This window comes from Pseudorasbora parva, chromosome 9 (assembly GCF_024679245.1).
Source record: "Pseudorasbora parva isolate DD20220531a chromosome 9, ASM2467924v1, whole genome shotgun sequence".
In the NCBI taxonomy this organism is placed as follows: domain Eukaryota; kingdom Metazoa; phylum Chordata; class Actinopteri; order Cypriniformes; family Gobionidae; genus Pseudorasbora; species Pseudorasbora parva.
The window spans coordinates 31658227-31676465 of NC_090180.1; the positions used below are offsets into that span (position 1 = coordinate 31658227).

Consider the following 18239-nt stretch of genomic DNA (forward strand, 5'->3'; position numbering starts at 1 on the left):
GGCGACGTCATCACGTCGGCGACGATCGATCTTTTTTCCGATGGAATGGTTCTACAGGCGCTTCACGACGCATTAACGCAGAGGCGTTCTCACAGCGTTTTGACGCAGCTCGAGTTCCCCGAAAGGGAACTCACATTTTTCATTTCAATAAACTCAAAATTTTAAGGCAACCAGGTTACTTACTTTTTTAAGTTAAACCAACAAAAAACAACCAAAATGTTTTACAGTGCAACATGTTCCAAGATATATGTGCATGGGACAAAATATTTAGCACTGCTTTTATGTTGAACCAGAAAATAATTTGTCCTAAAATATGACAAATATCTCATACATGTTACTACACTAATTTTATGTCTTTAAACTAATTGTAAGAAAATCATTTTAGTTTGAAAATAAATTTTCTTGAAAATGATTGCTTCAGTTAATGTTTTGCGAGATAGAACATTATAAGTGAAAGTGATTTTTTAGAGTTTCTATCTGCATTTTCCAGAAATCCCCATTTACAAATGTGATACCCCATATCCTTTTTGCTATATGGAATGCAAAATCTTTGATCGATATCTTAAAACAGCTCAGAACACACAGATAATGACCATATAATTCCAAAGCACCGAAATGTCCATTTTGATTTCATGGAGACTTTAAACTTTACTTGCTGTACATACATATTGCTTATATAAATCTCCAGATAGCAGGCCACATTGAAAACATGTCATACTGGGAAACTCAGATTTTATTTTATGCTTAAACTGCATATTTTTCAAGCCAAAATTAGAATTGATCAACAATTCAAAGTTATTTATTTCTGTAAACGTTTCTTCTTTTGTTGACATTTACAGTTCTGCTCCAAAGTGTATATGTCCCTTGCAGAATATATGCAAGATGTTAATAATGTGAACATAATAGCAGGGATCATAATGCAACACAACACATTAAGTGCTGGGGGGTAACTTTTGCAACATTTATTGATTTGTGTAAATCCAGTTATTTGTGGATTATACAGCATGCAAGCATCTGTGAAACAGCTTCAGGACAGTTAAAAAAACCATGAAATTTTTATGATCCTCTTTTTTTGTTACAATTATTAGCATCTTGCATTTTCTGCAAGGGCCATGTAAATGCAAGTTTTCTGACAAGCGACTCTCAAAACATGAAATATCACAGTTTGGCCATTTTTGGCCTGAAATATCAGATGCCTTCATCATCCGTGGTACTGTATTTATGTCCTCACACCAGCGCCAACAGTACGCTAAAGGCTGACAGGCACCAGGTACCCTCATCCATATGAGCTTTAAAATAAACACACATGAGAGCTGACCTTTACATGAGACAAATGAAGCCGCAGATCCGCTGGACTCACTCATGACCTGATTACTGCTCACCGCCTCTGAACGCCATGCACATGACAGGAGACATTCATCTACTAAATCACCACAACTCACATCCATATGCCAGCACAAAGAGCTCTGCTGCACCACCATGTGCAGATCAGATTCACATATACATTATCCATCTGGGCTGGCTTTCACAGCACACAGATATACAGGAAAAACTAAGAGCAGGGACACATTAAGCTATAACGTGTCCACATAATGGATATTTGAAAAGTGATGATGATCTCCGGGAGATGTTTATAAAAGTGCTGAAATCTTATATCTTAACTTTATGAGCTAGTTAAATTAAAAACTGCAGCTGGTTGCTTCAGTCTCGCAAAAGGTCACTAGCTAAATAAAAGAAGAAAAAAAACACTGTTCGTGTCTGGATAACTAGTAGGTTTAATCTATCTAATTGAATCTAATGATGAATCTAGTGATGAACTGAGAACATTGAATTGCTTCTCTTTTTATTTCTTGTCATTAGTTTTTTTAAAATTGTTTATGCATCTTTTTTAAGCAAATTGTATTTAATTGGAAACATGTTTGAAGTCTTTTTGTAATTATTAATTTGAATTAATATTTAACTTTTTTAAGTTAAAAGGTTAAATGTAGTTTGTTTAACAGCTAGTTAATTTTTGCATGGGCAATGGAAGAAAATAAAAATGCGGGTGGGTCGTCCACCAGAATAATTTTACTGCAGATGATGTCATTTACATTAAGTACTAATAGAAAAGTAGAAGTACTGGTAGAAAGTTTTGTTCAAATCCGCATTTTGCCGGACTCGCGCTTTTCCCATCACATGTCAGATCGGAAAGGTGCTTTTTTTAATTAAAAATTAAGACAATATATGAAAAGTGGTACTAAAAGTGAACGGGTCCAATATCACTGGTCTTAAAAAGTGTCTGGGGCTTGTCCCACCCATACAATGGTTCAGACAGCCATGAATTATTGCGGTAGCACTTTAGTTTAGGATTTAATACTCACTATTAAATAGTTGCTTAGCATGCATATTACTAGTATATTGATTGTTTATTAGTACTTATGAAGTACATATTAAAGCCTTAATCTGCATGATCATATTCATCATATCTCCTACCCAATACCTAAACGTAACAACTACCTTGCTAACTAATAATTAGGAGTTTATTGAGGTAAAAAGTCATAGTCAATAATAATTGGTTAAAAGTCACTGTTGGTACCGCCTACTGAAATTTTAGTAGAGACGACTCTAATATTGCATTCTGTTTAATAGGCTGGGTGATATGACGATATAATATATCTTTACAACTATATAAAATGAATATCGCTAGAGATTTTGCTATATCGTGTATATTCTTCGGCTAGCTGTGCATTAAATGATTTCTGATCTTCCCGTGAGGTGGTTATTTGCCTCCATGTCGTGCGTTAAAATAATTTAAAACATAGCTAAAGCAAATGTTTGTCCAAACATTGCATTTGGTCCGATAAGATGTGCTATCTGCAGGGTTGCCAGGTTTTCAAAACAAAACCTAACAAAAAACTAGACCAATTGCATGTCTGGTGGTCTCCCAGTAAAAAAACAAACAAACAAAAAATCACGTTCTGGGTTTTTTTTTTTTTTTTTGATGGAGTTCCGCTGCTAAAATTTGCATTCCCGGAGATAAATATTACATTATTGGGGTCACTTCAACCCACGGACATGACATCCTAGTTATGCAGATGGGGAATGTTGTAACACTGCGTTACAATGAGCCCCTATTACAACTACGCTATTATATTCATACTTTTATGAAATCTTTTGAGAAACCATGAGAAAAAGGGGAATAATGAATGAGAGTCATTGTTCATGATTCATTATTATGTTTTTTAACTATGCTGTAGCTGTATTTAACAATGTGTAAAACAGTGTGTTTTAATTATTAAAAAAATGGCATTATTTTATTTAAAATAGTTAATGATTGTATTTTATTGACAAAATATTTTAGTTTGTCTTGGATATATTTTTGATTAGATCAGATAACATTTTAAGCTGTCATTTGCTCATGTCGTCACATTTCACTTTCATTCGTTCGGGGTAAATCAAGAAAAAAGTACACACTCTATCAATGAAACAAAACCACATAATTATACTAGATGTGTGGGAAAAAAGAAAAAAAAATTCTCTATACCCCAAGTGGATTTACACAAACTGAGAAAGTTAAAAAGCATTAGGTTGTGCCCCGCTATCCCTTATATAATAATAGACAAACTGAAAGAAAGAAAAAACACTAAATGAGAATAAAATACATATTCAAACAAACAAACAAAGGCATGTATACAACATAACTAGGACATAAATATAGATTAAAAAAATAAGATAATACAGCTGTATAGAAACAATAGACATAAGTTTGTGCAGAGTTAAATAATAGTGCAGAATAGTAATATAGTGAAGAGAAATGTTATTGCACTGATTCCTTTAAGTTTGGGATTTATTGCACATTATTGGTATGATATTGCTTTGAAAAGTCTTGTTTGGGAGTTCTCTGACAGTTTAAGATGTCGCTTAGCTTTACATCAGCAGATTATGATGCTTTAGAGTAAACTTTCTTTCTGCTCTTCTATTTTCTGTTAAACCTCCATCTGTATGCATATCACTCACCACATAGATTTTACAATGAGTTTTCAATGCTGAGTGAACAGAATAAAACATTATCGTTTAAAATAGCAGACTGCCTGTGGCTCTGTTTCTCTCTGGTCAAAGAGAAAGAGAATTTGACTATAAGCCGATGTCCTTTAAAGCCTATAGCATAAAGCAGAAAAATCCATATTTGTTGACCATTAATATCGATGGGGACGCAACCCCCTCCGGTGCTTCCCCAATGTCTATGATGGTTATGGTCTTTAAATCCTTAGACTTTCCTGTACAAATGGCACCTTTCCAGCGAATTTGTAGCCTACGCATAACCTACACTCTTCTTTACGTGCCAATAAAGTGCTTTTTACAGCTACCAATGTCTTCGACCGACAGAGATTGTGCTGCAGAATGAGTCTGCCACTTCATTACAGCCCCTTTCTCTGCCTATTAAAAAGGAAATGTTCCTCCTGTATGCCAGGTGTACAGAACTAACTGGATCTCAGAAGCAGGAGGAGAACAAAGACTCCCACCTGCTTCATGAGAAATGAGGCTTTCTGGGAGGAGACTTCAGCTCTACCCCTGCGGTCTCCATTATACCTCCACTATCTGCACTTTCATTTCCTGGCACAGAGGAAAGGGCCGCCTGACGGGACCTCCCCGCTGGTCGCTGGCACTGACTGACAGTGCAGAACGCTGCTTTGAAAAGCACCTTTAAAAAGAAGTCTCCATTTGATGCAAACGGAAGGCTTTCTGGTCAAGCACAAATATGCATCGAACATCAGCCAAATGACCCAAAACAAAGTTCATCTAAATGCAAAAAAAAACATTGTTTAACTGAGTTACTTGCCATTAAGCAGATGTCGTTCAAAAGCAACAGTACAGCGGTCGGTCTTCCTGTGGAGTCAATACTGAAGAGTCTGGCAGTGTATTTCAGAGCTGTTGAAATTATAATCATGCTCTGCGGCTCAGCCTTTTTTCAAACTACCTTTGCATCCCAGATATTTAACTATTAAAGGCAGGGTAGGCGATTTGTTCCAGATTTTTTTTTATGCTGGTTGAAAGAAGCCTGACAAGCCAGACCCACATCAAGATGTTTGGTCTGGAAACTCACCATAGACAGGGCTCAATCCGAGGGGCGGGATAAACGGTTGTCTTTCAAACTCCCTCTGCACGCGATAGGATAGCGCTACACCAACCGGAGCAACGACGGTGAAGGGGAGCTCGCTGACTGATTAAACATTCACCGTATCCAGTCGGCTAAACTCCGAACACATCTTCCCTTTTTAAGAATGACTTCAGTGCCGCTCTTTGTTCTTTTCTCAGAGGAAAGCTTAACTTCAAGTCTTCCGGAGGCGCGGGCAGAGCTGATTCGAAAAACCGCCGCCGTTCGCCAGTTTCTGTGTTGACTAGAAGACTGTGTTACTAGAAGCACGCAAACGCAACTCGGACGGCGTCATTATGGCCCCGCCCGCCAACTCTATAGCCTACACGATGTGATTGGGCCGTCCAGATTCTGAGGAATACAGCTCAGAAGGGTATTGAGAGTTGCTAGACCACACTTGCGGGCAAATTAAATTTGCTGCCGCTAGGGTGCGTCTAGATTTCTAGGCTAGGTTGAAAGTCCACACAAAGCCTTTCCCTATCCAATCTTTTCCCTCCCATCTCAAGAAATAACTGTGTACAGGGACGGATTGGCAAACTGTGCTTTCTTGAAAAGTCCAGAACGGCCGTCCAACCAAGGGTCGTCGCCCGGCCTTCATAAAAAATTAAAAAAAGTCTAATAACTGTCGCGATAGTCAATGATAATAAAATACTGACTGTTTGTTTTCCATGTTTCCCTCGCTGACGGAGAGATGTTTAAATCTTTAGGGAGATGTTTAAACTCGACGCGCAGACTGGGTGCGGCGTGATGAGACGTCAAGCTCGGCCAGATTCGTCTGGAACTCGTGCTTCTTCGGTTGCGGAGCCGCACGCAAAGTAAAAGAAAATTGACGGGCACACCACCAAGCGAAACGGGGTCTCGCGCACTCCGCGTTGACGTTATTTTTGCCACGGCGCACCCTCGCGCTCTAAGCCGACGGACGCGTAGGCCTATATAACAGGACGCGAGTATAACAAGGCAAACCTACACTGAAGTTGGCAGTTTGATAAATGCAAGTTAATTCTTCAGTTGAATGTTTGTGTGCTAAAAAGGCCAGCAAGTTCCAGAGATACACATTCTCCTTTTTTTTGCCAAATAAATGAAAAGCATGTCATCAATGTTGTCTCTCTTGCTGTATCAAAATCTCACCTAGCTTTCCTCAAAGATGGTCAAGTCAAGTTTGTGCATGATTACATGTTTTTATTATTATTTTGTATCCTAAATTGTGGATAATAAAGTTATATAAATTTCTTCAGCAAATTTCTGGAGTGTTAACGATTAAAAGAAAAAACGACAACGAGAACCGTACAGAACTGAAAACCGTGACCCTAAAACCATGATACAAACCGAACAGTTTTGTGAACCGTGCCAACCCTAATATGCACCTAAAACACAATCATCCGTTGCAGTTTTCATCCATTTTATTTATTGTTATTGGTATTTATTCAAGTGCATTTTTTAACAGACTGAGAGACAATTGTTTTATTGTTTTGTTCATTTATTGTGAATATTTAAAATGTTTCAGTGTTTAGTGTTAAATAGTCTTTAGAAATAGAAGTTTATTGATCTTTGAAAAGGTGTAGCTGCATTATTATGCCATTACCATTATTTTAGATGAAAATTGTCTCAGAAGGACAATATTATCGTTTATCGCAATCATTTCTTAGCCAATTTATCGCCCAGCAAAATTTGTTATCGTAACAGGCCTACTAATAACACAATATGAACAGATATCAGCAGGGACACTAATACGATCACTTATTAAAAACAAAAAAACCTGAGGAAGACGAGTCGGTCTACTAGCCAGTTTGTGGTTGGTCCCCGGATTTCCGGAATCAAATCGCAGGCAGAATGGCTAGCAGAAAACGTAAGGAGAAAGGTGGATGGGAAAAAGTTAAAGAAAAGAGGCCCAAGTACAGTGTAGTACATAGTACACCATCACTAGTGTCTGTTGCACACGGTTAGGGGCGAATGGCCGGATGATGGGCCTAGATGGGAGAAAGTCCAAGGCTGTTTTTTAGCCCCAGTCCGTCCCTGACACAAACCACTGAAACCGACTCAAACGGAGAAGATGACTTGGAGCATCCGTGAGATGTGGGGCGATGACATGGTTTTACAAAATATATGGATTGGCTCTCCACAAAAACACAAGGTCGTTTTTATATTTATCCCCTCAGGGACCCGGTTTCAGGCAGCCTGGGAAAACCCAGACAACAGCTCTGCAAGTAGTCTGTCCAAGAGCCCATTTCTAATCCGTCAAAATCCCGGCACCAATCAGAAACGCTGGGGCGGGCTTTACACGATGACGGCAGCACAGCAATGGTGAAAAAGATTTTGTACATTACAAAGATGGATGCCGCCGTGAAACATCAACCGTTCGAATCAGCTATCGTGCCTGACTCTGTTTTAAGCGATTTAAACTTTTCCTTTTCGTTAAACCCCGAGCAAAGAACAGCACTCGACTACCAGATGTGAATTACACCGGCTACTTTGATGAGGAGGATGGGGAGTGTGATCATGTGCTAACACCACACAGCAGCTCTGGATCTGGCCTTTCTCCGATCATTTCATCCCACTAGATCTGGTAATCATGTAAAAATTGTAAATAATTGTAAATAAATAACTAGTGTAACTATTCTCAAGTCTGAAAATGTTCTAACACATCTGAATTTGAATAAAGTTTGTGAGACAGAATTGTCCAAAGACTTATCAATATTATTTTATTTTCAAAATATTGCATTCTAATCGCAATACAAATGCCTTACAACGGGGGCAAATGCGATCAGAGCTTGATGTTTTCTGTTCGACCATCAATTCGAGATGTTTCAGCCGGTCTGAGATGCTATTAGGTGTTCCAAATTTGAACCAAAATTTTCCAGAAATGTTGAAGGAGTGGCGGTGGACACCAGCTATCGTCATATTTCTTTTACAACAACGGCAAAAGTCATCAGAAGCCATTGCAACATCATCTGCTGTCAGAGTCTTAGATATTTCTCCATCGCTCTGCATGCGTCATCTCCTTCATCGCTCTGATTAGTTTTAGGTCTATCCAATTGTGTGTTCTGTGCATGGCCTAAGTCAAGTGGTCTAAATGTAAATATATATATATACACTCTAAAAAACTGTTGGGTTGTTTTAACCCAATGTTGGGTCAAATATGGTGGACTAACCCATGTTTTTTTTTTGTGTGTATGTATGTATATATATATATATATATATATATATATATATAGTTTGTAAAATTATCCGTTGTAAAGTCTCTGCAGAGGCAGGTGTTGGTGGTGACCCTCAGCTCTCCATAAAGGTAGCTGTTCACAAAATTAATCCACTTAATTTTTGTTTTTTAAGCTGTACTGACAGTAACTCGCAATAAAGCAGGTGAACCGATGCAAATGTTCTCTAGTTATGATAGTTTTAGGAGAGGAGCCGGGCTCCGTGGCTTCAGTTATGATAGTGTTGGGGGAGGGGCCATATGCTCAGTGGCTCCAGTGCGTCAGAGCCACCGTTTTAGCCCCGCCCAAAAATCCTGAACACAGCAATAAAACTGCTGTTTAACGGTCTTACTTCTCAATTCAGTGCTGCATAGTTCACAGTCTTTGTAAAGTGTTTCAGCAATACATTTCTAACATTTATAATGTGATTAGAAACAAATCTCATAATTGCCTTTACAGGGACTTTAACTCATGTTGCATTCCAAGTCTTCTGAAGCCATACGATATCTTTATGTAAAGAACAGAGTGGATCTTAGGCCCCGTCCACAGAGACGCATTTAGATGTATATGTATCAATTTTGTACCGTATCAGTGTTTCGTCCACACGGATCCAGCATTATGGAAGCATGAATCCAATATTTTCTGAACCCAGAGTGGATAAATCTGAAAACGACAATCTTGCATCTTCATGTCTATAAGCCAATCCATACATTTTGTGAAACGGTGATGTCATCACACTACGTCCAGCACGGTGAAAGAGTTAATGGATACAACTACGGGCCCTGGGCATGCACACATAAATACTGCATTATTTACTGTATTCGCATTATTGTAAGGGTAGGTTTAGGGTTGGAGTAGATGTAGACATTAATAAAAAACTTTACTACTGTTAAGTAGCACATGTATTTATTTTTATTTTATCGTGAGATTTCGCTTCACTTCTTACCACTGCTATACCCCTTCTAGCCACAACTCTTCTTCTTGTTTTTTAGTGTATTTCTGTGGCAGAATTACAGCGCCACACACTGGCCTGGCATGTATACTACATCGTTTTAAGTCAGTTTCAGTGATCTCGTGTAAGCAGATATTTTTTGAAACGAGGAAGCAAAGAAAAGATCGGCTTGGGAAAGCTTTGGCTTCGTGTAGGCGGGGCCTTAATGCTTTAGTCGTTGAAATCATCTCACTGCTCTGTGAGTGCACACAGATAATTCTAATTCAAAAGATACACCCGAATCTTTAGCATGACTTCTTCAGGTGGCAGTTTTTGAATTTGTTTACGATCTTCAGCAGATGGAGACGGTGAGCTGTCTCGAAAGCTACTATGACAAAGTGTGAGGATAAAGTTAGGATAGAATATGCAACCGCTACGTTTACATTACACCTCACTGTCTTTTTGCAGAAATGTCTAACGTAGACACAGAGTGTCTAACAAATGTCTCATCTTGTAGAATGCTCATTCAGCACCTCCACTCCCTATACACAGAGTACGTGTAATCGCGAAATTGAAAGCGAAAGTAAACTTGAGTGCTTATTCATATGTGTTTTCAATACCCCGCATTTAAAAGCGGCTCCCTTTAGCAATCTGGGATTGGGACTGGGATTATCTCCCAGTATGAAAGGTGTCTTAGGCTGGGCTGTGTAGTTGTAACCATCTCTTAGTATCATGCTTTAGGAAAAATTTGCTCTCGATTTGCACTTTGAATATTGAGTTGATTATGGTTGCACTGGTTGGTTGCATTATGGTTGTAAGATTAATACAAACGGTTATTTATATGGATTTATAATGTTTTTATTTCTATGATCAATTTGTAGAAAAGAGTGTTGTGGCAAAACCTTTGCTTATATTTGGCTATTGTTGTCTTATGATACTGAAATGACATTCATTACAAGATGATTAGTTGAAACATTTCAAATGCGCTTTTAGTGAATTTTTCTAGTCATGCATTTCATCATTGAGGATTTCTTCAAAATCTCGTCTCAAGAAACCAATCTAGTGGCTCGTCTCATGTCGTGAGCTAACTGTTTCGTCACACCCCTATACTGCCTGTTATATTATGTGTTTAATATCACACACTTCTATTTACATATATGACAAGTGACGCATTTACACATTTTCCAACGAAAACCATCCTGTCAGGTCTAAACTATAAACACTTATAATAGGCATGGCATAGTAGAGTCAGGGTAAGACAAAAAACATGTTTTAGAAGAAGGATGGATAATATATTGACTTTATAATTATTATTTGTGAAATTACATTTGGCTAATTTTGAACAAAAAAAGTTACACAGTACCTTTAAAATGTTCACCTAAACGTGAACACTATTTTGTCCATGTAAAGTGACAAGTTACTACTTTCTTCCTAAATTGTGTCAAAACCTTCTAGATCTGACCCATGTAAACCTTGCAGCACACACTGTATTATAAAATGACAGCCGTTTATCATTACTTCTAGAAGTGTAATGAGGCATTCATTTTCACAAAAAATTAATTCATTTATTTTGACTTTAAAATCATGAATCATTCATGTCAGTCAAAAATATTTAAAATATTAAGAATGCAATGCACTATGATTCAATAAAGAAACAGTGTTCAAAAATACATTACTATTCAATTAGTTCAACTATGTGTGAATTAGCGCGACATGGCAGAGACGTTTTTTAAAAGTGTCAGAGAGCATTTCTGCAATGACTCTTTCCCTGACTAACAGCTGCCAGGTTTTAATTTTTAGGTACATTTTGTGATGTTGCATGAAAATGCTGAGTAAGACAATAAGTAATTATTCATTTGTACTAGAAAACATTTTTAAATAACCCTCCCATGATCTCTGTTTACTTAGTCATATTTGGCTACTGTCAGTTTTTAGGATTGATGACCACATTTACACCCAGGTTCTCATTGAAGTCCCGTTCAAGCAGCAACTTACAGCATCTCGATGAATCCTTTCTGTATGAACGTGCAACTGGAGTCAAGCTTGTATTTTCTTACCAGCAACCACAAACCATTGAAGTTAAGCAGAAAGTCGTTGCTCTCAAGACACAATAATAACACTGTTTAATGAATTTGTATGCTTCCTTAATGACTCTGATAACCATCATATTATAATGTAACTTCAAAAGTTAATGAGCTCTTCATCACGGACCACTAACAATAAAACTGGATCTATGAACAGACTCTGTTTGTCAGCTGGAAATGTTGTATTATCCAATGGCTGTGGCAAATGGTAAAGAAACTTATACACAATAAAATATTTAAGAATGTGTGTTACACAATGTCAGTAAATGCCCTTCCGTGTTCTGATCACATATGCTTATATCACCAAGAAATAAATAATCATGCATCATTTTATTATGCACTAAAACCATGTAATGCACAGGTAGTTCCAGTCAGTTTAATCACTGTTCTGTATTAATGTGCCGCTTTTATTGAAGCACAAACACACATACACACACAAACATCACTCGCACACAGATACATTTTATTTATAAATTAGCTTCACTACTGAATTCCTACTTTCCTAGATTACTGCAATTCACAACCTCAACACTAGATGCTGCTAAAAATCACACACTGCTCCTTTAAATAAACTTTACAATGCATTAAATAAACTTTCTTAATGCCAGATTTAAAGGGCTCAGAATCAAAGTCAAATCAAATATAAAAGTCAAATCGATGTCAGCTTTAACTTGTGAGTCTTGGAAAGTAATCATGGTATAAGCATTTATCAGCCAGAAAGCTATTGATCGGTAATCTAATACAGACAAAATATCTGCATGATATGTAAACAATCGCAGAGTGGGTATTTTACTGATTTACCAGCATTTCTATAAAATTCTCCTTAACAAGCATCCAACTTATGTACAGAAATATAGGCACTCATTTATGGTCATCAGGAGCCCCGTCTCAGAGACAGAGAGAAACAGGAAGAGGAAAAGTGAGTGAGTGAGTGAGTGAGTGAGTGAGTGAGTGAGCGAGCGAGTGAGCGCAGGTAAACCTTATGTTATTGGATAAAAAATCTCCCCACAAAGAAGTTAATATTCGAAATCCTTTACCTGGTGGGGACATTTTGGTCTCCATGAGGAAAACAGCTTTTAAATCATACTTAATTAGTTTTTTTTTTTTTTTTTTGAAAATGTAAATATGGATAAAGTTTTGTGTAATGGGTAGGTTTAGGGTAGTGTGAGGGAGGAGAATATATAGTTTTTACAGTATAAAAACCATTACGTCTATGGAGAGTCCCCATAACACATGGAAATACAAAGTTTGTGTGTGTGTGTGTGCATGCGTGCGTGCACACGCGCGAGCGAGCGTGCGTGTACGTGTGTGTGTGTAAGTGTGCGTGCGTGTGTGAGATGGAGATGGCCAGCTCTGAGTAAATGTCAGCACGAGAGGAAAACGTGTTTGCATACGAGCGGATGATGTATGTCTTCGGCCTGTGGACATTTATTCCCTTAAGCAATAATGCTGTCACCCTTGTTCAGCACATTATATATTAAAATGGCCTTTTGTAAAAAAAAAATAATAAAAAATAATAATAACAAGAATATATGAAATCTCTTCCCCAATATCAAATGCACGGCTCATATGCATTTAATCTACCTTCAGTCTCCATGACAGAAGACAGGGTTTCACACACCTTAACTCACTGACCTCCCTCACCTCTAGTCCTGTGGTACATATCCTCCTCCATCACACACTTCACTCATCCAGTGGTGGAGCTTTACGGCATGAACAGTGCAAATAAGAAGTGTTTCTCTACAGCGCAGCTCAAACAGCAGAGCATGCGACTGGTTGGTAACGTTGGTAATTTCACCCAGTGTGTGTTTTGATAAAATGTAGATCTTGAATGCAAAGTTATTTTGAATAAAAGTGCCAAATGTGTCCAAAAATAAACAATATATTTAAGCAGCTAGTGTTGGGTCCCACTTTATATTAAGCATCTATAATGCACATTTTACATTGTACTAAGCATCTATTCACTGTTGTACACCTTAACCAACCTTTAACGTCCAAACCTGTCCTACCCTTACCCGTATCCACCTCAATAGCATGTTTTGCAATACAATATGAACACAGTAAGTACATTCTACCAAACGACTATCTATTTTATTTGCTTTATGAAGTGTTAAAGACACCTAATATAAAATGTGACAGGTTTAGTGGTATGGGTGGGTTAATGTGTGGTTTAAGGGCTAGCAGTATTGACAGTGTCATTATGGATGTAATTAATTACAGTTGCAGTTACAACATAAAAACAAAGCTTTTGGTAAAAAATTGCCATTTTTAACTGTTAGTAGGGTAAGATGAGGGAAGAATCCCCCTGAAGAACAATGTGCGGTGAATAATTTAATTTAAATAAATTATATTTAGAATTGTGTTTTGACAAATCAAAAACTGAATAGCCGATTAAACACTAAAAGTACATTAAAAGTAAATGTACAGGCATGTGACTATGTTTAATTTCCCATATATTAATTGAAGATATGAAGATAGAAGATTTCACCCAATGAGCCTAATGGATAGTGAAGATTAAATGTGCATCCAAATCATGATTTTTTTTTTTTTATTATTATTTTTTTTTTTATTAAAACCCCCCTGAATTACAGTAAGTTTACAATTAAATATAATAAAGCCACTTGGGGGATTCTGTGCTAATTCTGCCAATAAATAAAAATACAATCAAAAAACATGAATGTGTCCACTCATTAACATATACACTAAACGGCAATATTCAACTTAATAGATCACTATTTTCCAGAGACTTGTGGCATCTTACCCTACCTATAGTACAGTACAGTACAGTACAGTACAGTAGTTAAAGACACGTACTATAAAGTGGGTCCAAGCATAATGTAGCAGCAATTTTGTTTTTGGTTCCTTTGTGGAACTGACAGCATTAATTTATAGTGCCCATTCAAAATAGTTTAATAAAACCGAATAACTGTCTGATCAACATATGACCGTAACTGTTCTTAAAGTTAAAAAATCTAATAAAAAATAAATATAAAAAAATCATAATAAATAATACAATTGTCTGATTCACCCCAGTGTGTGAGAGTTTATTTGCAAGCATAAGTTATTAAATCCATTGCGACATATAAAGAATATCCTCATTGCCTCAAGTCTCTGGCTTAGAGACATCATAAAGATCAAGACCGTGGTCAAACGATATGTCGTAATGTTTATCCTACTGGATATGCCAGAGCTCAGCCACTCCGGTCACGTGATGTGTCACTCCAAACTTGCATGCCAATTTAACATCCAGATCGTATATCATCACTTATGCATATCGTCCTGAACTATACAATGAATGTCATTGACATAAAACGCAGGGCAGAATGGCACGGATGTCTACTTTCCGTTGCCGACTCATTCTGCTCCGCTCGGATACATGAAGCAGTTCATAACGCAAACCTTTGGCTTCTATAGTGTCTCGCGCATTCAAACGCATCCATTCCCCTGTTTGCGCTCACGCGCGCTGCCTGTGGAAATAACGCTGTTGTATAACATGCATTTACCGTTGGGAAGGTGTTTGACATCCTACAAAATTCTGTTTTCGTTTCTTGAAAGCGCGTTATACAGGAGGAGGAACACTTACCTTTCAGAGCTCTTGGTTTGGCTTGTTTGCGACGCGACATCCTACAGAAAGCCGCTGAAGATCACACATCTATATCTATATCTCCTCTATATGTGATCATAAAGCGCATGCATTCACGAGATTATACTGCACATTGTACATTCGAGGTAAAAATCACAGTGTTGGTCAATCCATGTAGCCTATCTGTTTAGAACAGCTGGAGAGTTAAAATGTCATATCCATCTATAAATGCATATACTTGCTTGATTTTATCTGTTATAAGTGCGCGCGACAGACCTCAAACGCGCTGTAAAGGATCGGGAAAAAATATAATAAAGCGAAAAACGAGTAAAAAAATTAATTACTTCCTCACAATGGCACGAAGTAAATACTAATTGAGGCTGTCAAATTTCTCATTTCATCTGAGAATCAGGACTGAGTCTGTTTGTTTTTTTAAAAAAGGAGAGAGTCAGAGAGGAACATGCGAGCTCCCTCCTCATCACCAACCTGCGAGGTCTCGCTCTGCGCTGTCGCTCCGGTAGTCCACATAATAATGGAAAATGGAAGCGAGGCCCCCAAAGCCATGAGGACGGCTCCAGAGGGGGCCCCATCCCCGCGGGGACGCGCCCTGTGCGTAATCACGGAGGAAATCATTGTCAGCCTGCTGCTCTCAAACACTGACAGAGAGGCATGATTAAAATCCGCGGGAAGTCGGCAAGATCTGGCGTCTGGATCATGGAGTCGCCGGATCCGGAGCCCCGGACTTCTGTCGCGTCTTATGAAGGCGGATTGGTCCCCCTTCTGGCAGACAAGACTCAATAGAGGTGTCTCTGTGAGAAATGTACATTCACATAGCCATTTACATTCTACACATTTCAGTAATTGGATATTAAAGGGTTGTGCTTCCTCCGTTGGGTTACTGAACACAGTTTTATGGAACTGTTTAAAGATTTTTCACACTGAGCACAAATATTTGCTGGAAATTTTCTGCATGCCGAGACGTTAAACTGAAACAATGCAATGCCTAAAAATCGAATGAATATTGCACACACAGCTTGAAAGCACTTTCTCTATTAAGTAAGATCTAATCTGCTTTACACAAATCTAATCTGTTTTACACAAATGACACACTTCTTTTTTTTTTCTTTTTTTTTTTTTGATTAACATATAAACACATTGTCTGTAATGCTGTTGTTTTATTCTTAGTCTATGCTTTTTGTATTTGTTTAATCATTATTCCAATTTGTTTGCTGTTTTAGAATAATCTTTTGGGGGGTTTTTTTTAGGGGTTCAAGCACATAGCGTTGAATCCCTGTTGTAATTGTAAAATGTTCTAAGGATCAACGTTCTCCTCTAAATGTAATTGGGCAGACTGAGGCCCCCATCCACATGAAGCCAGAGCTTTCAGAGCCCAATCTATTTTTCCCCTCGTTTCAAAAAATATCTGCGTACACACGAGATCACTGAAACAGACTCAAAACGATGTAGTTTACATGCCAGGCCAGTGTGTGGTGCTGCAATTCTGCCACAGAAATACATTAAAAAAGGAGAAGAAGACTTGTGGCTAGACGGGGGGCTGTTCTTTCGGATGCTGCGTCCCAATTCGCCTACTTATACTACATCCTAAAAGTATGTACTCTTTTTGTGAAGAAAAAGTATATACTTTTGAGTGTGTAGCAAAAAAGTATGCAAGCTTCAGGACATACTACTTCGCCATCTTTGTCGCTTAGTTACGTGCATCCCGTCACCGTTTATCTGCCCTGTCAATCATCGTCAGATTCGTCACAGTTCAAATCCTTCACATTCAGTTTAATCTCCTACCGTATCGGAGAGAAATGTAGCCGCTCGTTGATCTGCCATTTGTGGGTCTTTAATGCAGAGACTCTCCTCCTGTGTTTGCAGTTTAAATATAATGATGCATTTAAAAGTTAATGGCCAAACATGTCATTACAAAAGTTCACAATGCTGCTGCATGTGAAATATAATATGGACAACACTGAATAAATATATTTTTGTCAGGTAAAATATTGATAGGGTCTCTCAAACCCCTTTATCTAAACTTCTCTACTTAACCGTCGAACTCGCACATCCGTCATGTTTGTAGTTTTTTAACGCTTTTTATCCGCGTTTGTAGTTCTAAGCGAATCCTCGTCCAACTCGCAGTGGGTTGTGGGCAATATCAGCCGTTAGAGTGCCCATCGATCCATACTGTGAATTCGGACCGGAAATAGTAAACCATCCGGGAATCTTTGGAATACTCTTTTCAACATACTACGATTTGGGACATACTAATTCTATTTTCGAATACTATATAGGATGGATAGTATGCGAATTGGGACGCAGGGGGACAGTTCGTTTCAATGAACCGGTTAAAAAAACAGATCACCGTTTATTTTACGTCCTTACGTAATGACGTAATTTCTATCATCCCGGCGGATGAAAATACATTCAAACACATTCATATAAAATATTTGTAATCATAACTTAGTAATAATTATTATTGTCATCATCATCATCATCTTGGATACTTTGTTCCATTTATTTTTTGCAAAAGCACTCAAACAGCCACTGACGTGCAAACACTGATGTTTTACATAGATTAAATGAACTTACCTTGACATAACATAAACTTATACAAATCCTGGTTTCACCCATGCTCATATTAACAGCATCAGCTGTCTGAGAGAAACAGTTCGGTTCAAGGCGACACCATCACGCATGCTCAGTATCTAAGCTCTTAATCAAGTCCCCAAGACCATGAAGTATTAAGTAGCGACTAAAAAGTGTTAAAAAAAACGCTAAAACAATGCTTGAATTGTGCCCAAGAACTCTTCAGCACAGAACACAGCACCCAAACTGGTATAACCTTTAGGATATGTACTGGAACCAGATATGAATATCATAACCAGACTAGATAGTAGGTGCGTTTACATGATGGAGCACTAATCGGTTTAAAAGTCCAATCCTAATGAAAATTCTCCATATAAACACTTCAATCGGAATAAAAATGCCCAAACCGAATGAAATTATAATCGGATGGAATAAACCTTTTCATGAACCGATCAAACGAAAAATGTAACCATACACGACCTGACCCGATTACTTTTCAGTGTGCGTCCTTATATGACGTGATATACAGCGCGCGCCTTCACTACTGAAGAGTGCGCGCCGCTCATAATGTTGAGAGGAAAATTATTATTTTCCGAGGGGTGAACCTTTTATTTCGTAAGAAGTTTTGAAGATAATGTTGGCATAATGACACAGACATAGCCTGGCTACATCCTCTCATCTTGACAGCGTTTGTCCCAGGTACATTTTACTTCAACTGCGCCTGACA

The 18239-nt window shown here is 38.0% G+C and overlaps 1 protein-coding gene across 2 annotated transcripts in view; it reads right to left on the reverse strand.

Moving 5' to 3' along the window:
- Positions 1–15564, reverse strand: part of LOC137088873 (zinc finger protein 521) — a 136772-nt gene extending 121208 nt beyond the window's left edge. Inside the window, exon 1 of one of the 2 annotated variants that reach the window (XM_067452234.1) lies at positions 15410–15564. Coding sequence is in view for 1 of the 2 variants with exons in the window: in XM_067452233.1 (XP_067308334.1) it covers positions 14924–14963 (40 nt within the window). In the remaining variant the exon portion in view is untranslated. The other variant, XM_067452233.1, reaches the window with a different exon arrangement.
- Positions 15565–18239: the final 2675 nt, after the last annotated feature.